General features: G+C 41.2%; 1 protein-coding gene across 2 annotated transcripts in view; it reads right to left on the bottom strand.

The window, feature by feature from the left end:
• The window catches only part of SRPX (sushi repeat containing protein X-linked), a 48028-nt gene that overhangs the window by 11967 nt on the left and 14335 nt on the right, over positions 1–21726 (bottom strand). The window contains exons 2-4 of one of the 2 annotated variants that reach the window (XM_080374354.1): positions 8164–8223; positions 2781–2972; positions 1992–2168 (exon numbers count right to left, since the gene is read on the bottom strand). In XM_080374354.1, coding sequence (XP_080230480.1) covers positions 1992–2168; positions 2781–2972; positions 8164–8223 — 429 coding nt within the window. The remainder of the gene's footprint in view (positions 1–1991; positions 2169–2780; positions 2973–8163; positions 8224–21726) is intronic. The other variant, XM_080374355.1, reaches the window with a different exon arrangement.

The following is a 21726-nucleotide window of genomic DNA, read 5'->3' as shown; positions in this document are numbered from 1 at the left end:
TGCACCGCAAACCCCACACAGTTTTGTGCAAAAATGCCAAGCCGTGCAACTGCAGTACAAAAGGGTAGAGGAAATCCCCTTGTTTTCAAGAGGATTATAAATTCGGGTCTGTAGTATTTTTGCCATACTTGATGCCAAATAGCTGTTGTGTCCCCAGGACACTTCCCCACCTATTGGCAATGACATGAACTTTACCAGCCCACGTCTATGATCACACGCAACATCCCTGCTGAGCACAGTGCAACTAACGGCTTATATGCTAAGGTAAGATATAAACCAGTCTCTTCACCTGCATTTCATTGCTCCCCTCACCTTAATTTTACTTTTCAGCTGAAAGCGAGCTGTTCAGCCAGTTCTCTCCTGGCCACTGGTAAGCTTTTGTAGGCTGCAGTTCACTGATGAAGTTTCTGTAACTACTGAATTACAGTAAGGGATATGTGTTCAACTGCAAACTGCATCATACTTTTAGAGTCGTGTCTTGCCAAAAAAAAAAAATATCCTACCTATCAAAAGGTCAAAAGATACCAGCACACATTATTAAACAGTTTGCTAACTGCACAATTCACTATTTGCGCACAGGAACTGTGTGCACACAAGGTTTGAAGGGGTCTTCTCCATACTATGTAGTACTACCAGAACTAAAATAATAGTATTACTTTTACCGGGTTACTTGGGACTTGCAATAACCTGCGTAACAACTATCCTGCATTTCTGGTCCCAAAAAGAAACGTTAGTGCTAACTTAGCCTCTTTTTGTGCTGAAGAAATACTTGCTTACTCTACTCTGCCAGACAGCATCCTCTGTAATAAACATCTCATTACTGCAAACAGATGAGGTTCTGAAAGTGCCAGGAAATAGAGTACAACATTTTATCATTCCCAGACTTAAAAGGGTTTGGTTTTCTTCCTCTGCCCACACCACTGAGAAGGAGAAGGCTTTTTTTGTTTTTTGTAAATAAAAACAAGAGACACCATAAACAATCTTGATCAAAGCAGCAGGCTCACTTCTACATTTGTACAACATCAAGTAACAGGAAACCTGAACAAAATTCTACGAACGTCAGGCCACAGTGGAGCGACTCCAAAGCCATTTGCTAACTTAGACTGAGCCACAGGCATTCTGAGGAAAACCAAGTTATTGTACACAGAAAACACTGAGCATAAATACTCCACCACCCACACGGTAGCCAATTCAGATGGCAAAAAAATACACTTCTTTGTGGGTGGCTGCTGAAGCTTTTATCAGAGACTTCCCAGAAACAAGAGTAGCAGCTGAGACTTCACTATCTGCTGAAATCTCATTAGTAGGAAAGCTGAATCTCAATATTTGTTTATCTCTCTTTTGATTTATGTATATAAAAACAGTTATTCCAGCTGAGGTTCCCAGGAAACCGCTGACTATGTAATGAATATTGCTCACATAACTAATGTGAATTAGGCTGAAATTTAGTTTAGGCTTACTGCAACCATGCTGGTAACTACAATCCATTCATATTCCATGGATATATTTGGAGACCATGATCTCAAGAAAGAAAAGTAACAAGTCAGACAAAGAGTTTAGTTCCAAACCTGCAACTCAGTAAGCTGCAGAGAGCAGGACAGACTCCAGCATAGAGAACATGCTAAGCAAGCAGCACAGTAATTACAGACTACCAGCCAGTCACCCAGGAGATCAGTGAAGGCTGTTATAAGCATTGTAAAGCACTGGCCATTTACACCAGCCTCATCTTTATTAAAGTGATAATGCTTGGAGCTGATAGCCTGTGTGTAAGGAAGATGGTTACTTGGGAATGAAAGTACTAACTGACAGAGAATGCTCTGTATCCCCTGGAAAATGGTTCTCTGCTTCCTCAAAAAGGACAGTTTCTTTTTTCTGCCCAGGACCTGAATTAAAAAAACATAAGCAATTTGCAATTTACTTGGAGGACTTGGGCACCAGCAGGTACCTCAAGATGTACACTTTCTGGGATGCAGACCAACCATCCCACTTACCAACGCAGGATGCTGGTCGGCCACTCCAAACTTTGTTGTCCATGCACGTTACTATACGGTCACCTTTCAGCTGGTATCCTGGTGAACAGTAGTACTCACACCTTGAGCCAAAGTAGGCACCATCTAAACACTTGAAGCCCCCGTTGGTCGGCATGGACAGGGTGGGGCAGCGCTTTTCTGGAACAGAAAACAAAGACTTCTGGAAACCTGCTATCCCACCTTTAGAGTAAAGTGAGTATGGAGTATTACACAGAAATAAAGGCACAGCTAGCAAATGACAAGTGGGAGAAAGTCATGTTCCACATGAGTTTTTTCATGGGATTCTTATTAGCCGCATTTCAAATTTAACTTTACATACACATCAGTGGTCTAACACAATATTTGTATTAGAAAAAGATCACGAGTACCTATTTGTCTGTTCTCAGAAAAGGTTTTACTGCAAGAGCCCATTTAGACTCCTGATACAAATTGCATCAACTTATAAAATCCAAGATGGACAATACTCCAAAGCAGCTTTATGACTCTGTAATAAAACTATTCCCACAAATTAAAATCCCAGTCATAAAACATTCCCTATCGGCCAGGAGTATTCCTACCACTCATGATACTTATCATGCCATGCACCACGGTAAGATTCTCAACCATAAGCCAATCTACATATCCAAGTACATTGTCAATGTCTAAAATACCAATAACAACCTAAAGATCACTGTTTCAAAAGCAAGTAAGAGTTTATTGTCTGCTGAACCTGCGGTGCAAGCTGCACACACATATTTCATAGCTACTTACGTTTGCACAGCACTTTCCCAGACCAGCGTTTGTTTGACTGACAAATTAGCTGCTGAGGGCCATGCAGTTCGTAGCCTTTTTGACAGCGAATATCACACCTTGTTCCCAATACATTCTTGTAATATTCCCCTTGAGGTGTCCTGCAGTTTGCATAACCATGTTTCACTTTAATGGGGGAGCACCACGGTGTTTCTGGCACAGAACAAAAAACCACACATAGTACTTTGCAAAATGTAAAAGGTCAGACAGGAATATAAAATCACTTACTTTATTCAAGGTCAGAGAGAAGAAATGGAAAAGTGTTATTTAAAAACCACCAGTCCTCAAAGTGGAGAAGTAACACTGCAGCAAGTTGCACTAAGTCTTATACATCAGAAGGTCAGCCCTTCAAAGACTGGCAGACCTTTGTTATTACAAATATTAAAGACTGTAGCCGTTAAATCCAGGGGTGGGGGGGTGGGGGGGGGGGGGGGGCTATGTTTTTTTGTCCGTGGAATAAGTGTGCCACCATGTGGACAGTTTGATGACAACCAGACCTTTTTTCCCCTCTTGTTTTTACATGGATACATTTAACTTCCCTTTGGTAACAAAAGGTTGCATTAGGAACACCTTTGGTCTAGCTGTAGTTGTCATCTTTAGAACTTTTAGCTCTTACTGCCCATTCAAAAAAAAAAAAAAATCTTCTGTAATAATTTGTGCAGTAAAGGACATTGCCTTGGCTGAAGTCTTTGATAGTTCAAGCTCTCGCACAGTTTAGAAGGGATGCAACTTAAATAAATCATATTGCCAATACATCAAGCTTGTCTGTACACACCCTCCACCTGTCAGAACAACCGTTCAGAATTTAAGTACAGCTCCAATTTTGCAAAGTTACTTTCCAAGTTAGCACCCAGGGTTAAACTTGAACTGAAATTTGTGAAGTGTGCAAGAATGGCAGCTCCCTCGCTGTTCTCAGCAGTTCCAAAGTGCCACACTGAAACACTCAAATACTCTTTATACTGCCAACACAATATAACTTCTACCAGCAAATGAACACGATACCATTGCCATGATGAAATCTGAAGGCAAGTATGCAATCCAACAGACTAAGCAAAGAGCTTTCAAAAAAAATCTGTTCTTATTTCTCTCTTTCTGGTAGTAATTTGTAGCTTCCTAGGGCAACAAGCATTCAGGCACAATGCATACATTTGACAGCACAAACCCCTACACCTCCTACTGTCAAATCCTTTGGAGTGTGTTGATGTTCATTCACAAGCATACTACATGCTTAGTTCACATTCAGAAAAGGGAACTCAAGCTGCAGAAACTTAAATTCAGTTCTAAATGTTCTAAAAGGTCTGGACTTCATGTGTGATATTCTTCACCTCAAAAGAAGTATCATGGAAATGTAGCCTGGCATACAAGAACCACCTTCTAGTTTTCCCTGGATGCAGGACAATGACATAGATGGATCTGCTGAGTTGGAGGAAAACTGGAATTTGGCTGGGACTTCTCATGGCTAATGCTCCTACCAAACTCATAGGAAAAAGGGAAACATGCACGTAAACCTGAAACTTTAATAATGGGTTAGGGCTACACTTGGAAATACTCAGGGTATGGGTACTGTCTGCTTGTGAGGATTTAACACCGTACTGTGATACTGATGGCTGCTGTATCAAACAGAGACTTCCCCTTCCCAGCCAAAGCTTCAAAATCTTTATTTAGCTTTGACAACAGGGTGCACCAAGAAAATCATGCTTTTTCTGCAGCCGGCAGCTTTTCAGGAGGAGTTTCCTACACAAGGAGTGACTAAGCCTGCCCATTTTCAGCTCCAAGATTTGAAAAGGACATGGCAAGAGGGAGGGAGGGATTGCAAGGCAAAAAGAGAAAGATGACAGGTCCTGAAATTGTGTGACATGCAGGAGGCACATGACAAAGCTTTTGAAGTTTGCAAGAAAGTTTGCAAGAAAGACAAAAAAAACTCAAAACAAAACAAAAACTCAAACAAAACAAAACTTTTAGCCTTCATCCTTACAAAATCACAGGAGAGATTTAAAAATAATTTCTAGATCATCTCTGGCAGATGTTCACTTCTAGCTCTTAATAGCTGTAGTTATGATGTGCATTTTTCTACACGATTTGGACCAGCTTCACACATAAATAAAGATCAATATGGCCTATTTCTCATATATGAGATATTTACATTCGGCATACAATGTCTCTAGGACATATTTACACTTTCCCAATGGAAACTACATTTTCCACCTACATTTTGCTGTGCTGGTCCTGAATCAGCAAAAATAGCATCTGAGGACTAAAATCAGAGACTAACTGTCAAGCTTTTGACTAGACCAAAAGTATGTTCCTCTAAACTAGTCCTTTTCTGAAGCAGTCATATTGTACTGTGACATGCTTATTTTTGTATTTCTCCAATACATGCGAAAAGCGTTTATAACATTTAAAATAAATGCTAACAAATGCAGTTTAATGCACAAATGGAAAATGTGTTGTTACAGCTACGGTGGTCTACAGAGAGAAACAAAGCAAGGCTCCTAGGGAGGGGTAATACATCTTTTACTGGACTAAAGGATACTGTCAGAAAGAAAAACAAAAACAGACATGCTTTTGGATGCATGCACTTGAAGAGCTTAGGAGGAACATCTGTTTGATCTAAAACATTATTATGCTTACTGTAGAACTGAACGTGATTAGAAGAAAGTGGGTGAGGCAGGGTTTATAAGGGGGCAAATAGCTGGGTTTAGACCAATTGATATCAGTGAAAAAAAAACAGCTAACTTGAAAAGCTTATGTGTCTGAAAACACATCAAACAACACAAGAGAGTTTTAGATCAAAGTTTAAGTGAAGGCACATACTGGTTTTCAAAGGCTAAGCAGCTACATGGAGTATTTATGGAATATTAGGGCGGGGTGGGGCCCTGAGAGGTCACATAGGCTGTTCCCTGCCTCAAAGACAAGATCAGCCAGCCATGATCCTGAAGACTTGGGAATAAGAATGAAAATACAGGTTTCCCAGGCACCTCTTCTGGAGCTTCACCATTTGTACTGGGCTCGGTTCACTTACCTGAAATTTGAATTTTTAGGTACCAGGACCTATGTACTGTTTTCCTGTTTAATAGAAAGTCTGCGCTATTCCTCAGCAATATAACAACCTGCATTACTCAATCCTGTGTTTGAAACCACTGGAAGACAGGCAGAAAGCAAAAATGGTTGAAGCCACAATGTTGCCTCTATAGCTAGGGCTACCGTTTGATCACAACAATATTTAATAAAACATGTTAAAAATTAGGATTATCAGAGCAGTGGCACTAGAGCTGTGATGAACACAAGAACTGCTGTATTTGGGAAGCCCTGCCTCACCAAATACGATCTGAGACAGCCACGCCAAGTGGCAGGAAGGAAAGCACTTTCTAGAGCATTGTTTCCCCCAGCTCCTCAGTCCTGTTCAAACACCAGCCTCAGCTGAACATTTCCTTCACAAGCAGCATGCAAAGTGACCAGCTGTGCTGTTGCTTGCTGGTACATCAGCCAACTGAGCTGAGGGTTCACCAGGGAGGAAGGGAAAAAATCCTTTAGAAATGCTGTGGGCACAGAAGTATCTTTTCTCTGAAAAGCTGAGCAAGTTGAAAAACACCCAGATAAAGACAAAAGGGTCTGGTAGGAGGCTGTCTCCCCCTGCCTGGCCGCCCTGCTCCGCCCCCCCCCTCCCCCCCCAATAAACTGCAACGTTTTGTTTGTTTGCAGATGCCAAAGAGGACAAATTTGTGCGCTTGCATGCACGGTTTAATAAGTATGTGTGCAAAGAAAAAACCAATGCTGCTTACATATGTTAACATCAGTTAAGAAAATTCATTTAGTTATTTGTTACTGGAAAGTTTTATTTGCTGAGCAATGGGCCATACCCAAAATGCTAGACTGCACATATAAGGAGAAGCTCTGAATGTAGCCACACAGCCCATTTTTCCTTGCTTTGTCTTTCCCCATCCCCTTCCCCCCAATACCAACTTAAATAAGTATGCTAATGAAGAGTAGCCTTTTCTACTCCATACTCCTAGATTCACATTGTCTGATCCTCAACATTTGGCAGTAGCGCTTCCAAACTCAGGGCAGTTTTTAATATCTGCATGAATGAGTCATTATGTTTCACTTAACCTGGTGACATTTTGGCTGACAAGAGTATAATCCATTTTGGATCACCATATAAAAGGAATTTATACAGAATCCACATTTTAACTACTTGCCTGCCCTGGCATGAATTGGCATTGATTTACCTTCATGATCTCTGGAATTCTTTTTCTATGTGTCTGCAGAGCATTACATGTTAAAAAGCAAAGAAAAATTAATTTACCTAAATAAAGTTTTAGATAAATATTTCTGCATGTGTTTCAAAGCAAAATTTTATACTGAAGTATTTTACTGGGAGGAACGTAAGACATTTATGAAAACAGCAACATAGCCATAACATCTGTGCTTTCCTTTTTGTTGTTCATAAATGTCTGAATTACTTTATGACTTACCTCTTATAAGGCCCATTGATTCTTTGCAGAGAATCAATAATGTACAAGACACCAATGCCCAGTATTTTCAAGTAATCAAATGATTACAATTCTAGCACATCCACAGATTAGTTTACTAAAAAGAAATGCAGTTATCAATTAAATATTGACAAATTAAATGCTGAGTTTCTTTACCAGCTAGGCTTCTGAGGGATTCTGGCAGAGGAAAAGGGTACTGAGAGAGAAGCAGACTTTTTAAGAAAACGGACATAGTAAATGGAAGATTTACTGGTAGTGGCAAAAACCTTCTTAGTCTTGCTGAATGGCAGAATCTTCTAGAACAGGGAAGAAAGCCTGAATTTGCTTTATAAACATGTCAGTCCATTCACTCATTCATCCAGCTACATAATTAGTTTTTGGAATGCACATGTTCATTTGATAAACACACTTCACTTGGCATTTCAGGTAGGAGGTGAACCTGAAATGCGAACGGTTTTATGGGAGGGGGGGGAAAAAACAGTCATGAAAATCAAGTTCTCTTTCATGTACCCTCTACACATTACCATCAGCAGGCCTAGGTTCTGAGTCAGCTTATCACTGATGGTTATTTTAGGATGTATGAAGAAGAAAGAGCAGCTCTTCCTAGATTTTCATGATTTAGCAACCTGATCTTCCAAGAGCAAAGGCAGTGCAAAAGTTACTTACTCAGGTGCATAAAAGAGTGGTGATCAGTACTTGGTCTAACTTCCAAGTAGAAAGTAAATCTTGATCTAAAAATCCATGAGAAAACCCATGGATCACCAAGATTTTATAATCCATTAGAAGAAAATGAACGAAGCTTTCTCTCAGCAATCAGCTGATCCTCTTTAGCACATAAGCAAAGCATTCACCTTTATATCTACTGCGTGCATACACATCTTCGTCATCTTCAAGGGGTGAATATCCCGATCCTACAATACAAAATAGAGAAAAAAACTGCAGCAAGAAAGGAAATAAAAATTAAGAATAAAAGAAAGCTTTGCGAAAAGACATGCAAGATTAGGATGCAATAATCTATGCAATGCCATCAGCGCGGGCTTCTCTAAAGCTCAGATTCATAGCAGAGCCAGTTTATAGTGAATTTGGAAGGGGAAATTTTTTTTTATAATCAAGCATAATAGTAAATCTCTCTCACTGCTCCTGAAGCAATGTTGTGCCATGCCATGTTGCACATGTCAAGTCACACCTCCTCTGTTATGGAAAGCCCAACAACCATGAAGATGATCTACTGAGCATAGAGAACAGAGGAGGTACAGATGAAGGGGCACTTCAAAAGTTTCACTATAAAGTGGTTCCATAGTGTCAGTGGCTGTTAACAGCCATCAGGCCAAACAGCAGCAGTAAAATATGCATAACTGAAGTACAGTCCTCTTTTACAGCCTGCATGTTCTTCATACCAAGAACAAAACATGAAGGTACATTACCTGCAAACACAAGTTACACTCAACTCAAAAACACAGTTTGGTATCAAGCATCTTCTGGGGTTGTTCAAAATAAAGACATGGTATAATTCTGTACTTTTAAAAACCTGTTCCAATAGTTAAAAGCTTAAAATAAAAGTAGAAACTGCTTTATAAAAAGCAGAAACCATTCGGAGCACCACCATTCAAGTAATTCATCAACAAATATGGCAGCCTGAAAGACAGCCTTCATAATATCCTTAAGTGACATTTATTTAAAATCAGCAGCTTCAGAGCATAGTCTAGTCTCAATTCTAGATAAGTCCTCTCCAAGAAGAAGGGCTCATACAAATCTCCCCTCCAAGAAACCTTTCTCAAAACCTTGCATGCAATAGGCAGGTAATAAAGAGGCTCAGCACGATGCTACAGGAGCTTCTCACACATGGTATCTTGAATTACAGCTATGGGGATACTTCATCACTATTTGTTGAGGTCTGAGACCATGTTCTCTACAAGCTGCAGCTTAAAGTTATGCTAAATTAGATAATTTAGACACCTCAATAAGCTACTCATTTCATGTGCAAAGCACACAGCTTTTCTGCAGAAATCAAAACAAAGAGATGTTAATGGCTAGGATGATTTAGCATAAGGATAAAAGAGCTACCCAAACAACATTTGCCTCCCCAGCATAACTGTCACCATCTGTCAGCAGATTCCACTTCTTATAAAATCCAAAATAAACTGCCCAGAAACCAGTGAAACTCTACTTCTTAATCTACCAGCCTCAGGAATACCCAGAAGCCCAGCCCACATACCTACAGCTGCTCCACGGGAGTAGATTTAGCACATAGGGTCTATCTACAGAAGGGCAGTGCCTTTCCACAGCACCAGCCGCAGCACTGCTTGCAAGCGTTCAGACTGTCTAAAGATGACACTCTGCACCTCCCATCACTCTTTTTGCTGCGTTACTTGTGCATCAGGCGTTAGCGCCAGGACCCACAACCAGCCCGCAGTACTCAGTGGCTCCTTCTGGGAACCACAGGGAAGTGGCAGATACATGTGCTTCACGTCAGACCAAAATCTTGCACCAGTCCTGCAGCAATGTGAACCATTTAGGTGACTGCATGTGAAAAATCAAGAGAGTTGTGTTCACACATACCATAAAAGTAGCAAAAAACTCATAATTCACCTTGGGCCTAGATCAAAGCTTGTTGTTATCACTGAGAATCCTTTCACTAATTTTCAGAAGGCTGCGAGCTGGGACCTGATGAAGCGAACTTGCACACAGTTTCTCCCATGAAAGCAAGGGCTTTATATATAGCACAGGCTTCCTATCGCTTAGGAGCCACTTCTCTGGATTTTTTGTATTTATTGTTGTGGTTGAACTTTTGATGCCTAAACACTGACATCTGAGAAACTTCTCAACATAAAAATGTTAAGCTTTGTTGAAGTCTGACTGTATAACGTAAAGAGCAAGCTGTGATCCCTGAGGGCTTCATGAAGACCTTGATATGTAAATAAGCACCTCTCTAAGCATCAATTATTCTGTCAGAAATTGGGATACTCTTAGGTAATTACTTAGTCTGAGGGTTATAAAACTGTTATCTTGGTGTTACCACTCTTAATTGACCAAATTTTAGCATGCAGCGACTTTAGCACTTAAAATTGGTAAATGTTAGAGCTACGTGCGCTCTTCCATACTTACCTTTCCTTAGACAAGAAATAATGAGCTCCTTTGAAAGTCTGCTAACAAAAATTGGCCTTAAAGAGTTGTTCACTACTCTTGCCCTGAAATGAGGCTCTGCTTATGGGAGTTTGCCATCTCCCATTTCCAGCTCATTTTCTAGCTCAAAATGAGAAGCGAGTCAGGTTTCCTTCCTAATAAGCAATGTTTCATTACTGTTAATAACCACAACAGGTCCAGCTTGGGGAACCACGGGAAAGATCTTCGTCAGGCCAACCCTGGCAGGATCTCGCTCCTCACGGACAGCCCACCAGCTGACGCCAGGCCCCAGCGGGGCTGGCAGGGCCTTCGCAAGCCGGGGGCACCACGGGCCGCCTGGGCAGCGTCCGCCAGCCCAGGGCCACACCACGGAGAACCAGCCTCGTCCAGAGGGCTGTCCCTGAAGAGATGGGCTGGCTCTGGGAGGATGCACCACACGGCCATACACTGCCCTGGGCACTGCCTCACCCAGCGGTGCTGGATTTTCTCCCGTCTCCAGGCACACCTGTCCCTGCTACTCCTCCCTGCCTCTCTCCATGCTGACCCCCCAGCCCCTGCTCTGACAAACCTGCCCTTACCACACCTGACGTGGCAGCAAGGCTGTCCCGCCAGCCACGAGGCCTGACCTGGCACCTCATGCCCCACTGCTGCCACCCCATAAGCGACCCTGAGCAATCTGCCGTTTCATCTTCATCTTCTTGGCCACAAAGCAAGTATTTCTGCTTCACAAACATTCAAAATTAGCTACCAAGCCACATAAGGACAAAGCATTGTTCTGCCTTCAAAGTGCTAAAATTACCACAGGATAAAAACTGGGTATTTGAGGAAGAATGACAAGAACAACAAGCTGCTTTACAGATGTCCTGCATCATGGTTCAGGGTACACCAGGTTGCTGCAAAGACCAGCTGTGGATTTTGTTGTAGCAGATGACAAGCCAAATACATGAAATAACACTTCCATTTTAAGATTGATCTATTATGAGATTAATTTATGGACTCAGACAATTTTCTTTATGTTAGGAAAAAAGATTTCTTAATTCACAAAATAATCACCACATTTTTATAAGGGGGGGATGCATAGGAAAGCTTTCTCTTTACATACCTTTTATTAGAGCATAGTTTTAATGCAACTTCACACAACATAGTAGAAAACACATAGGCAGCGTCTATCACCACAAACCCAGAAGTCTGTGCCAAATGAATAAATCCTGGGATATGACTGCCAGGCAGGGCAGGAGGAGCTATGACAGTAAGCCTTCTGACAAGGTAAAAATCCTCATACAAGAAGAATTCATTACTAAGAGAACACATTTAGTGTTCAAACCAGCAAGCCAACGGGACATTGAGACACACAACAGTTACTTATTTGTGCAAAACCCAAATTAGACCATTTCAGGATCAGTTTTGCCTGTGTTTTATGGTTGCCAAATTCACTCCAAGTGTCTTGATGCCAGCCTTCAGGCCAAATCTCATTCAGCAAAACACAAGTATCTCCTTAAGTGGTCTCACCAGCCTCAAGGAGACTACTCGTTTAACCCTAAACCCACTCAAAATTGATCACAGACGTTTACATGCAACATCAAGCAGCTGATGAAGTACTCCACTGCTTTAGTACCACAATCTACACTCAGTGGAGACTGCTATTCTCGGTTTCTCAAGATGGCTCCATTTCCACACTTACAGCCCAGCATTTGCTGTCCTGGCCAGGGGCCTTGGTCAGCTGAAGAAAGAGAAGCAAGCAGAGCATATAGCTGCATTCATGAATGAGCACAGATTACCGTGACACATTCACATTTGCACACAATACAAGATAGGTAAATTAAATACACACAGCCAACCAGGCGTTGAGCAAGATACTTCCTATATTTCTAGGATCTGATCGTCCTTCCCTTTGTCTTTTTGCTAATGTCTGCAAAAGCTTTGGGAGGAGAGTACTTTGCTACACAAAAGCGACAATCAATTTGTTGGTATTTGCTGAGCTGGGGAAGGAAGAAAGATGCCATCAGATTGCAGAGGAAGTTTTAAGAGGACTTCTGCTGTCCCTCAGTTTTGCTCAAACCCTGACTTAAGTACATTACTCTTTGTGCACCGCAGATGACTAAGCAGACAGAAAGACACTATTCCAGACAACAAGATCCCAAACTTCACCACACTTGTCAGGCACACCAATTCAGGCTGTGGCAGGCAAAACCTCTCTAATGGGTAGGTAACCTCCACAATAAAACCTTTCAGATATTACATGGCATTAACCTTTAAATGAAAAACAATCTTTCCATTCTGCCTTACCACCTCAAAGGTCTCCAGAGCTGGAAGAGGTATCAATAATTGCTTAGGCATCTTGATCCTACAAACAACAATAAAACCACACCATCTTGATCCTGAAACCAGGTATTTTCTCACTGGATCATTTGATTGTGACAAACAGCAGCAAGGCAATAAAAATGCACAAAAGATAAATCAATACCAGTAGAAGACTTAAAGGTTTCTTTAAAAAAAAAAAAAAAGTGAAAAGGAAAACCAAAGCACCAGTAAGTGAGAAACACAACATCAAAGCCGATGATCGCATATAAACCTTTGTGGAGTTATTCACTGTAAGATCTTCACCAGGGCCACGGGGATTACCAATACGGACAAAGGGAATGAGAACTCTTGTGCTCCATTTTTTGTTGCCCCTGGTTATGTGAGTGATGGCACATGGGCAAATTGAGGGTCACACACACAGGACCCCTCTCCCCATTGCAAAGTTTCACCCGTGCAGGTCTGCTAGCAGAATTGGGGCACAAGAACATGATGCCAAGGCAGGCACTGCGTACGCAGGTGTGTACATGAGCATTTAACACGCTATTGTGCTATAAATCCTCTATAATTGAGAAAAGGAAGCAATGTGTGCTCTAAGAGGCATTTTCCCAGGACTGAGATAGGCATTTCTTAACTCCTTTCGAGTTGGATCAAATGAAAACAAGCTATAGACAACAACAATATAGTTCACAAAACCAACTGGAAACTTCTTACAGCGTACTGCCCTGAGACAGGACAAGTTCAGGCACTTAAGCACAAGAGGCTACAGCATTTAGCCTGCAATAAGGGCTTTTTTCTCAACAGCAGTGCTCTCCTCCCTAGTTCAGCACCAGACACACTAAAGAGTTTCCTATCTACTGTACTTGCAATCCAGCAGAACACATTAACAAAAGCTCATATTTTTTAGGTGATACTATTTTGTCAATTTACACCACTGAGTTTCTTAAGCCCCCCCCCCCCCTTGTTTTTCTTTTCTCATGCTTGTTTGCTCCCAGTTTATGAGGACTACCAAAAATTGAGGTAAAATTTGTGAAAATCAGCAGAAGTCAATGTTCCAGTTTATGCTCTACTGAAGCCTGAAGTCTTAAATATAGCACTAATTTGGTTGACAGCTGAATATGAGCCAGCAGTGTGCCCAGGTGGCCAAGAAGGCCAACAGCACCCTGGCTTGTACCAGAAATAGTGTGGCCAGCAGGACAAGGGAAGGGACCGTGCCCCTGTACTGGGCACTGGTGAGGACACATCTCAAATACTGTGTTCAGTTTTGGGTCCCTCACTACAATAAAGACACTGAGGTGCTGGAGCGTGTCCAGAGAAGGGCAATGAAGCGGGTGAAGGGTCTGGAGCACAAGTCTTATGAGGAGCAGCTGAGGGAACTGGGCTTGTTTAGCCTGGAGAAAAAGAGGCTCAGGGGGAACCTTATCACTCTCTACAACTGCCTGAATTTCTTGGTCGGTCTCTTCTCCCATGTAACAAGTGACAGGACAAGAGGAAACAGGCTCAAGCTGCAACAGAGGAGGTTTAAACTGGATAATAGGAAAAATTTCTTCACCAAAAGGGTTGTCAAGCGCTTGAACAGGCTGCCCAGGATTGTGGTGGAGTCATCACCCCTGGAGGCATTTGAAAGACATGTGGATGTGGTGCTTAGGGACATGGTTTAGTGGTGGACTTGGCAGTGCTAGGTCAGCAGTTGGACTTGATAACCTTAAAGGTCTTTTCCAACCTAAGCGATTCAACAAATTTACTTAAATATGTATTTCAGAAAAGATCACTGCATTTACAACTTTTTGAACATTGCTGGGAAATGGAGAACAGAAAAAAACCAACCCTAAAAATATAGTGATAATTTCCAATTTCAGCTGCATGGCAAACTTCACAGAACAACCAAAAGGAAAACAAAGTGGGGAAAAAAAACCACAACAAACAAAACAAACCAGTTGTAATGACACTGTGTGTTGCACACAGGGAAACAATGTGAATTAAATGAGCTTAGATGGCATCTCGTCTGGTCTACGGTCACTGGCTACTGTTGATAATGGGAAGAAAGAAAAGATTCATTCCGCATGCTATCTATCCTTCAAAACAGAGGGGAGCACTCCGAAATTCCTTCCATATTCAAACAGCTGATCAGTTTAAGTGTTTGTAAGAAAAGGATGGTCAATTTCCACCAATAAGCTTATAACATCTGGATTTAGTTACTCCGATGCTTTGCCTTAGAGTTTTATGTTCCACAGTACCTGAAGCCAGATCAAATATATGAATTTAAAAACCTAGCTTTACGTGCAGCAGACTAGTGCTTCTTGCACTATGGCAGGGCTAGGTCACTCTAAGACCTCAGAAGTCTGGAAGATGTACATGAGGAGGTAGAAAAGGTACCAAAAATGGTCATGACCTTCACATTAGAGGGCTTTATTTTGTGTATAAAAATATTTGCACTCATTTTATGATGGTAGTAAAAATAGAAAGCCAGTTTTTTCATCTCATTCTTTACTGGTTTAACATTATGCCCCAGTTCGGCAAAGCTCATGCTTAAAAACCATTGGCTTCGGTGGGATTTCAGTATTTGTATACTCAGGTGTTTTGTTGCATCTGGTCTGTAAGGCTGTAAGGCTATAAAAAAAACAAAACCCAAACGCAAAACTTTGTTACAGAAATCAAAGCAGAACAAATAGCAGAGGAAGAGTCAGCAAAATCAATTAATACATAGACAGATGCTGCTTTACTTTGAAACTTCCTACAGGTTAGTTGATACAGAAATGCAACTGTTATTCATGAACATGCTTAAAATGTAGAGAATCTAAGGGCAACTGCTCATACTAAACAGTGTTCAACATGCACAGTAACTCAAAAGATCTCATCTGCCCTCCTCCCTCCTCAAAGGATGTTCCCACTGGCCACATCACTTTTTCAGTCCCCTGCTTGACTCAGTCAGTAGTCCAAACTGTCTTTGCAATGCACGGGAAAGCAAATTAAAGCACTGAAACCCCACAGTCTCGTATTCAGCAAGAACAGTGCTGAACTGGGAAGTAGAGGGCTCCTGAATCCAAACACAGCTCACTCATCCAGACCAAGTTAACAATCATATGCACAGTTTAGTAGCCCAGATGATTAACTTCCAGAGACGTTTAGAAATTTCCCTGCCTGTATTTATGGAAAAGGACACATAGCACAGATTTGAGCTTCGACGCACACTCACAAGCTCCACACCACTGTTGTGCTTCTATTCCTTGCAGGCATAAAGTCTTTCAGGCACAGAAAGTAATCTTATACCAAGAAGATCCCCTCAGGGCTATACACAGATTAATTCACTGTGTCTCAGTATTGATAAAGATGCAAGCACCGTGTGTTACAGCACAGGTTTTAACTTGCTTCAAGAGAGATGCCTCATACAAGATTCCATCAAAGAACAGTTCTTTCAAAGTCATCATAATCAAAGCACAACTGAAATGCAGAACAGAAAGCTTCAGAATTAGCAAGTTCAAAAGAGGTCAAAGATGTCTGAAGTTTGCATGCCAGCAGTAGCTTATGCTTTGTGAAATAAAACTGTCCAATTACACAGAAATCACAAATCTGATTAGGAAAATGCAGGCAGAGGTTCTTTTCCCAAAAGATAATTCTTACCCCCTCCCTTGCCATCTGTGACACAATGTGACTTATAAAGAAACTCTGCAGCTGACACCAAGACATGAAGGTGTTTCAAAACAGATTAATTACAAATGTTGAGAAAACTATCGCTTTACACAGAAGTTATCTAACACAACAAAATTCATTTCACATGCTGGCAAATCCTGTGTGACAAAGAAAGCACTACTCCTGGCATAAGGTGTCTCATTCATTTCAATGAAGTCACATATCCAGAAATAGGCAGCCATGCTCATGCAGCTTACTCTTCAAAAATCAGTGGTGAGATGGAAACTGCATGGACACAGAAGTTAGTGTTAGTCCAGGAAAGCTCTGTAAAGTACAATTCAACTCCGCTTTCTTTTATGTACACATGTAGATATCTTAGATACAACAAATACAAAGCAAAACGCTTTCCACCACTGATTCTGGTTTATTTTTCCCCCTCCAGACTGGTAATAAAAGTGGAAGTTGTTCAAGTGGCTCTGACTCAACCCAGGCAGAAGTCCTATAACACAGCAGCAGTCAAGGGAAGAGCTGGCAGACTTAAGGATAGGCTACAAACGTCTTTGCCAACACACACACGGTCCAGGAATCTTAGTGCAGTCGTAGGCTGCTCCCAGATATCCTGCTCCACTACAAACGCATTTGCTTCTACTGCAATTATGTGTTCAGTGTTAGGATAAACAGTGTATTCCAGTACTGCTTGCAGTATACCCATAAAATGACCAAAGGCCTTGCATAATTATTTTTTAAATATTCTTCACTTGAAGCCATAAAAAATAATATACTTCATGAAATTTGTGTCCTTACGTTCCATGAAAACAAATGAAGCATTTCCAGAATCCTAGTTCTGGAAAATCTGGTTTGTTCTGGCTTGCTCTTGTGATGTGACATTTTGAATGATTCAGTGGGAAGTGAAGATTTCATCAAATTTTGCTTAAAATGCAATTTCAGAGTTGTAAAACATATATACAGCTGGTTTTCAACAGAAAGTTAATTTAAAAAAAAATATAGACAAAATGGTGAAACATACAGATGAAAGGCCTCTACTACTGAAATAAAGTGTTGATTTCTGTGTGTGTGTGGAGGGAAAGCACCTCAAGAAGCTAATAAAGATATACTTAGGAGCTGACATTAGTACATTTTCAAGAGAAATATCAGTCATCTCCTGGTTTTGTTCCTTATATCCCACACAAGCCACATTCCCTTGATTGCTGAACAGGGCAACTTACAAGGTACCACTACGATTCATCAAGTAGATGTGCTATGGGGAACAAGCTGGGAGCTTGGCTCAAAGGGAAAAATCTGAACATAACATACATGAACAGTGCTCTCACGAAATGCCAATTTTCAGCATGACCAGTGAGGGGGTTTAATTTTTTTTTGTTAGGACTCATTGCCAAATCGAATTTAAGTAACTAGGTGCAGAGAAAGAGGAAGAAGTTAGCTTCCATGGTTTTTAAGCTGGCAAGCGAGGACCCAAAAGCATTTGCTCTCCCTTTTAATGGGCTCCATCGGATAAGGATCTTGCAATAAACTGAAATTCAGCAAAACAAAATAAAAACTGCAAAAAGACAGGTGCATGAATGAAGTCCCTTAGTATTTTGAATGGCAGCTACTTATGCCAGCAGGAGACCAACAGGGAGGAGGTTAGAGAAGAATGTTTCCTTTGTTCAGGCCATGAGGAACTCAAAGTTTGATTTTTGCTTAAGGAAGTCTTCAATAAATAATATTTTAAAAACTAATAGCAGTATCTCTTTTTATGATCAAGAACAGTCACAGTACCACAGAATATCATCAAAGAATGGGCAAAAAGTGTCATGAGCGCCAAAATGTAAATGGATTCAGCTGAACAAAATGTACATTTTTTAATCAACAGATTTCAACACACTGCATTACTTCTACATAAAACACAGCTACCATAGCTGCATACTGCGTAATATATTTGTGATCCTGAGCACATATGTGGTCTAAGCCAGAGGTTAGGCCTACCAGGAAAGCAAAGCCTTCTTTATTTACAGCAGCTGTAGGGTTGTGTATGGAAAATACAGACAGCTCTTGATATAGAAGGATTTGCACTCTGTTCCTCCCTAACTACAAGAGGCTCTGCGAAGGCTGCCCACACACTGCCCATGGTCTGGACGTCTGTAAGCACCACTGGTTTCTTTGCTGCTCTCACACAGCATCGTCCACCAGTAACATTTGTCAACAGATAAACCTGGACTCTGTCCCATCCTGTCAGACACCAGCTCATATTAATTATTCACAGCTTTGTCACCAGTCAAATGGACTACAAAAGCCTAAGCACAAAGATCCAGGCAATTAAGGGAATTCCAGCTATTTTATAACCCTGCAGCACATCTCCACCTGCCCTCTGTTTTCTAGGCTAGCTTCTCTCAGCACTTCTACTGCTGACGAATGTTTGGTCCTTTTCTCCACAGTGGTTCAGCACCCTGAGCTGAGAATTGCCCACCTGCACCCTGCTAGCGACCCCTCCGCTTCTGCCAGGACTTTGGAGACTCTGTGACCCCCTAGATATGCGTGTCCAGTGCCCAGAGGCACTTATTTCCGAAATTGTTTTGCTGATGGATCTTACTCACACATCCCAAAAACCAAGCTGCTGTGTGAATTTGGAGTCATGTGGAAATGATGGGCTGGCAGAGAAAGCTTTCACCTCACTGAAAGAAAGCAACATGGGTCTGTTAACAGCATCATCCAGCTGCGCATACCTGGTCTCATCAGAGTTTCCTAAGAGCTGGGATGGCTGCAGCCCTCCAGGACACTGGATAAGCTGCATACCACTGAAGTCAAGAGCCACCCTCACTCAACAGTTTCACTGACTGATCTGTCTCTTGGTTACCTGAAAGGGTGAAAGACGACCTCAGGCACTGGGATGAAACTCTGTTCAGATAAAAATGCTTACATGTCACAGCACTTTCCATCCCTGATGGCAGGGTACACCTCCATCAGGGCAGCAGATCCTGAGCGTGGGACTCCTGCCTGTGTCACAAACTCTTCCAGCACAAAGGGCTCTCACAGGCCATTGCTACCTTCTGTGCTAAGCAGAGGCAGTCGGTGGTTTTTTTCTAGACTTTTCTCTTGAAATTTAAGAAACCAAGTTTATAACAAATCCAGCTTGAATTACACATAAAGCCCTACATAAACATGACACTTCAGAGGCTTCTTCAACGGGGAGAGGATGAGAGGACAGCGTACGTTGTGAGCAGGTGAAATGTTAGGTGCACTAGAAGGCTGCAAGATGGAAAAGCAAACTGGGACTCTGAAGAGGCAAATGTTATCTTACAGGTAAGTGTGTTATCTTTTAAGATCCAGAGAAATAATTCCTATGAACATACTTCAATATGCTTTTTCCCCCCATACATTAAGATATTATAGGGTCTGTAATGCAGGCCTACATTTTAGGAACAGACTGAAAAGGCAGAAAACCAGGAGAAAACAGCAGAAAAACCTACAGAATGCCAATAAAGGACTGAAAAGATGTATTAGTACTGGTAACTAAAAAAGGTAGAACTACTAGTAACTGGTTAATTAAGTAAAGAATATTTAAACTGAAAGTCTCCTTAATTACAAGTTCCAGTGGACTTTGGGATAACTTTCCAAAGGAAGAGATCGAAAACTAATCCTGATCTATTCTGAACTGGTGACAGATGGAACAAATTATTTTTTTTTAAATGCTGAAACTCAAACTGGCACATCTCAGTATCCTTTAATACCACAGCACCAGACACGCTGCTTTCCTCTCTTCTCTTATCCTTGAGTCACATGTTACTTCAGAAGCTCTGCCATTTTAAATATATTTTTCAGATTTTATGAGAAGACTAAAAGAAAGGCTCCCTAGGAAAAAAAAAATCTCAGCTGTAAGTATCAGACACTACACCAACACTTGAAAACTAGCATCAGGAGCACCTGTAATCCATAGGGAACTCTCCAACAAATTCCTAGAAAACATAAGGGGAGTGGAAAAAAACATAAGGGGAGTGGAAAAATTTGAAGTTACTGACCGTGATCTCTTCTTGCTCTTTAGTAAGTGCAGTGAGTGTCAGAAGTGACAGAGAACCACTGTAAACCCTACACTGGCAGCGAGCTCCCTTGAGGACTTCTCCCTTGAGCAACTTTCCTTCACTTTCTCTGCTTAAGTCACCACTTAAAAAAAAAAAAATTGTATCTTTTGTTGTGGCTCATTATCCTCAAGTGCCTCAAGCAGGACTTCTCCTCAGGTTAGCTTCAACTTGTCAGCTTACATTTTCTCACTAGTTATCTTCTTATGAATAAATCCAAATGCAGTCCAGAAGTCTGTCACAGCACACTTATGTCTCACTTCCATGTGAGCAGCTTTCTTTTAGAGAAACTAGAAGCATGAACGTTGGGTTTCAAAGTCTCTGCTCTAGAAAATTTGTCATTTTATCCTTGACACCTGCAAACAGACAAAAGCATTAAGGGCTGTTGGTATTAATATCGGAGGCCCTTCTTGGAAGAAAAACAGACTTCTAAGGACTCCAGGACTACTCATGCTTTACCAAAGCTTTGCAAGGGTATCACAAAGGAGAAAAAGCAGGCATTACACCAGGGAAGAAGAGCTGAAGGAACAACTCAGAGCTATGCAGGGCAGTCAGCAGGTCAAAAAATGAGCAAAGACGACTGAAAAACAGGTGGGGAAAGAAAAAAGGGCAGAGGAGCTTAAAATAGCAAACTAAGCAATTGAAGGAAAAAGTAAATAACTGCTGTCAAGGCTCAGGAGGTAGGAATTTAATTTACTCCTGAAGACTAGTAATAAAAACAGCCTCAAAACAAACAGTGTTTAATATGGAGTTCACAGCCAAAAGCACACAAATTATATAAACCAACCAATGAGAAGTGGCTTGCTCATATTGCTTAAAATAACAAATGTTAATTATATCCTAAGGTAGATTCAAAAGCGCTTTTGCTACAGTCAGCATAAAATAATGCTGATTAGATTTTAAAGGAACGTTTGAGATACTCCCTCCAAACCCTTGCTCATTTTTCATTAATATCCATGTCAGGGCAACTCCCTATCAGAAAGATATCCTCCAAGTTCCCACTCCCACTGAAAAGAAGAGGGTAAACAGATTTCCTTCTGAAAGAGCGGTTACCAAGGCCATTTGTAAGGATATGGGCTTAGATGCTCCAGTTTCACTATGATACATTTGTATTACGAAAATACTACAAAAAAATACACTGTATTGATGGCTTTTGATATATTAGACTTTGATCTTCTGGTGGTTCTCTTGAATTGTATCTGATGAAATTACATGATTCATGAGAAGTGTTAGCTTTATATTATATTTATATATACATTTAAACCATACTGCCAAAGACAATGCTCAGAG

The sequence above is a fragment of the Falco punctatus genome (genome assembly GCF_963210335.1).
Source record: "Falco punctatus genome assembly, chromosome: 2".
Taxonomy (NCBI): Eukaryota; Metazoa; Chordata; class Aves; order Falconiformes; family Falconidae; genus Falco; species Falco punctatus.
This window is presented reverse-complemented; position numbering and strand designations above follow the sequence as displayed.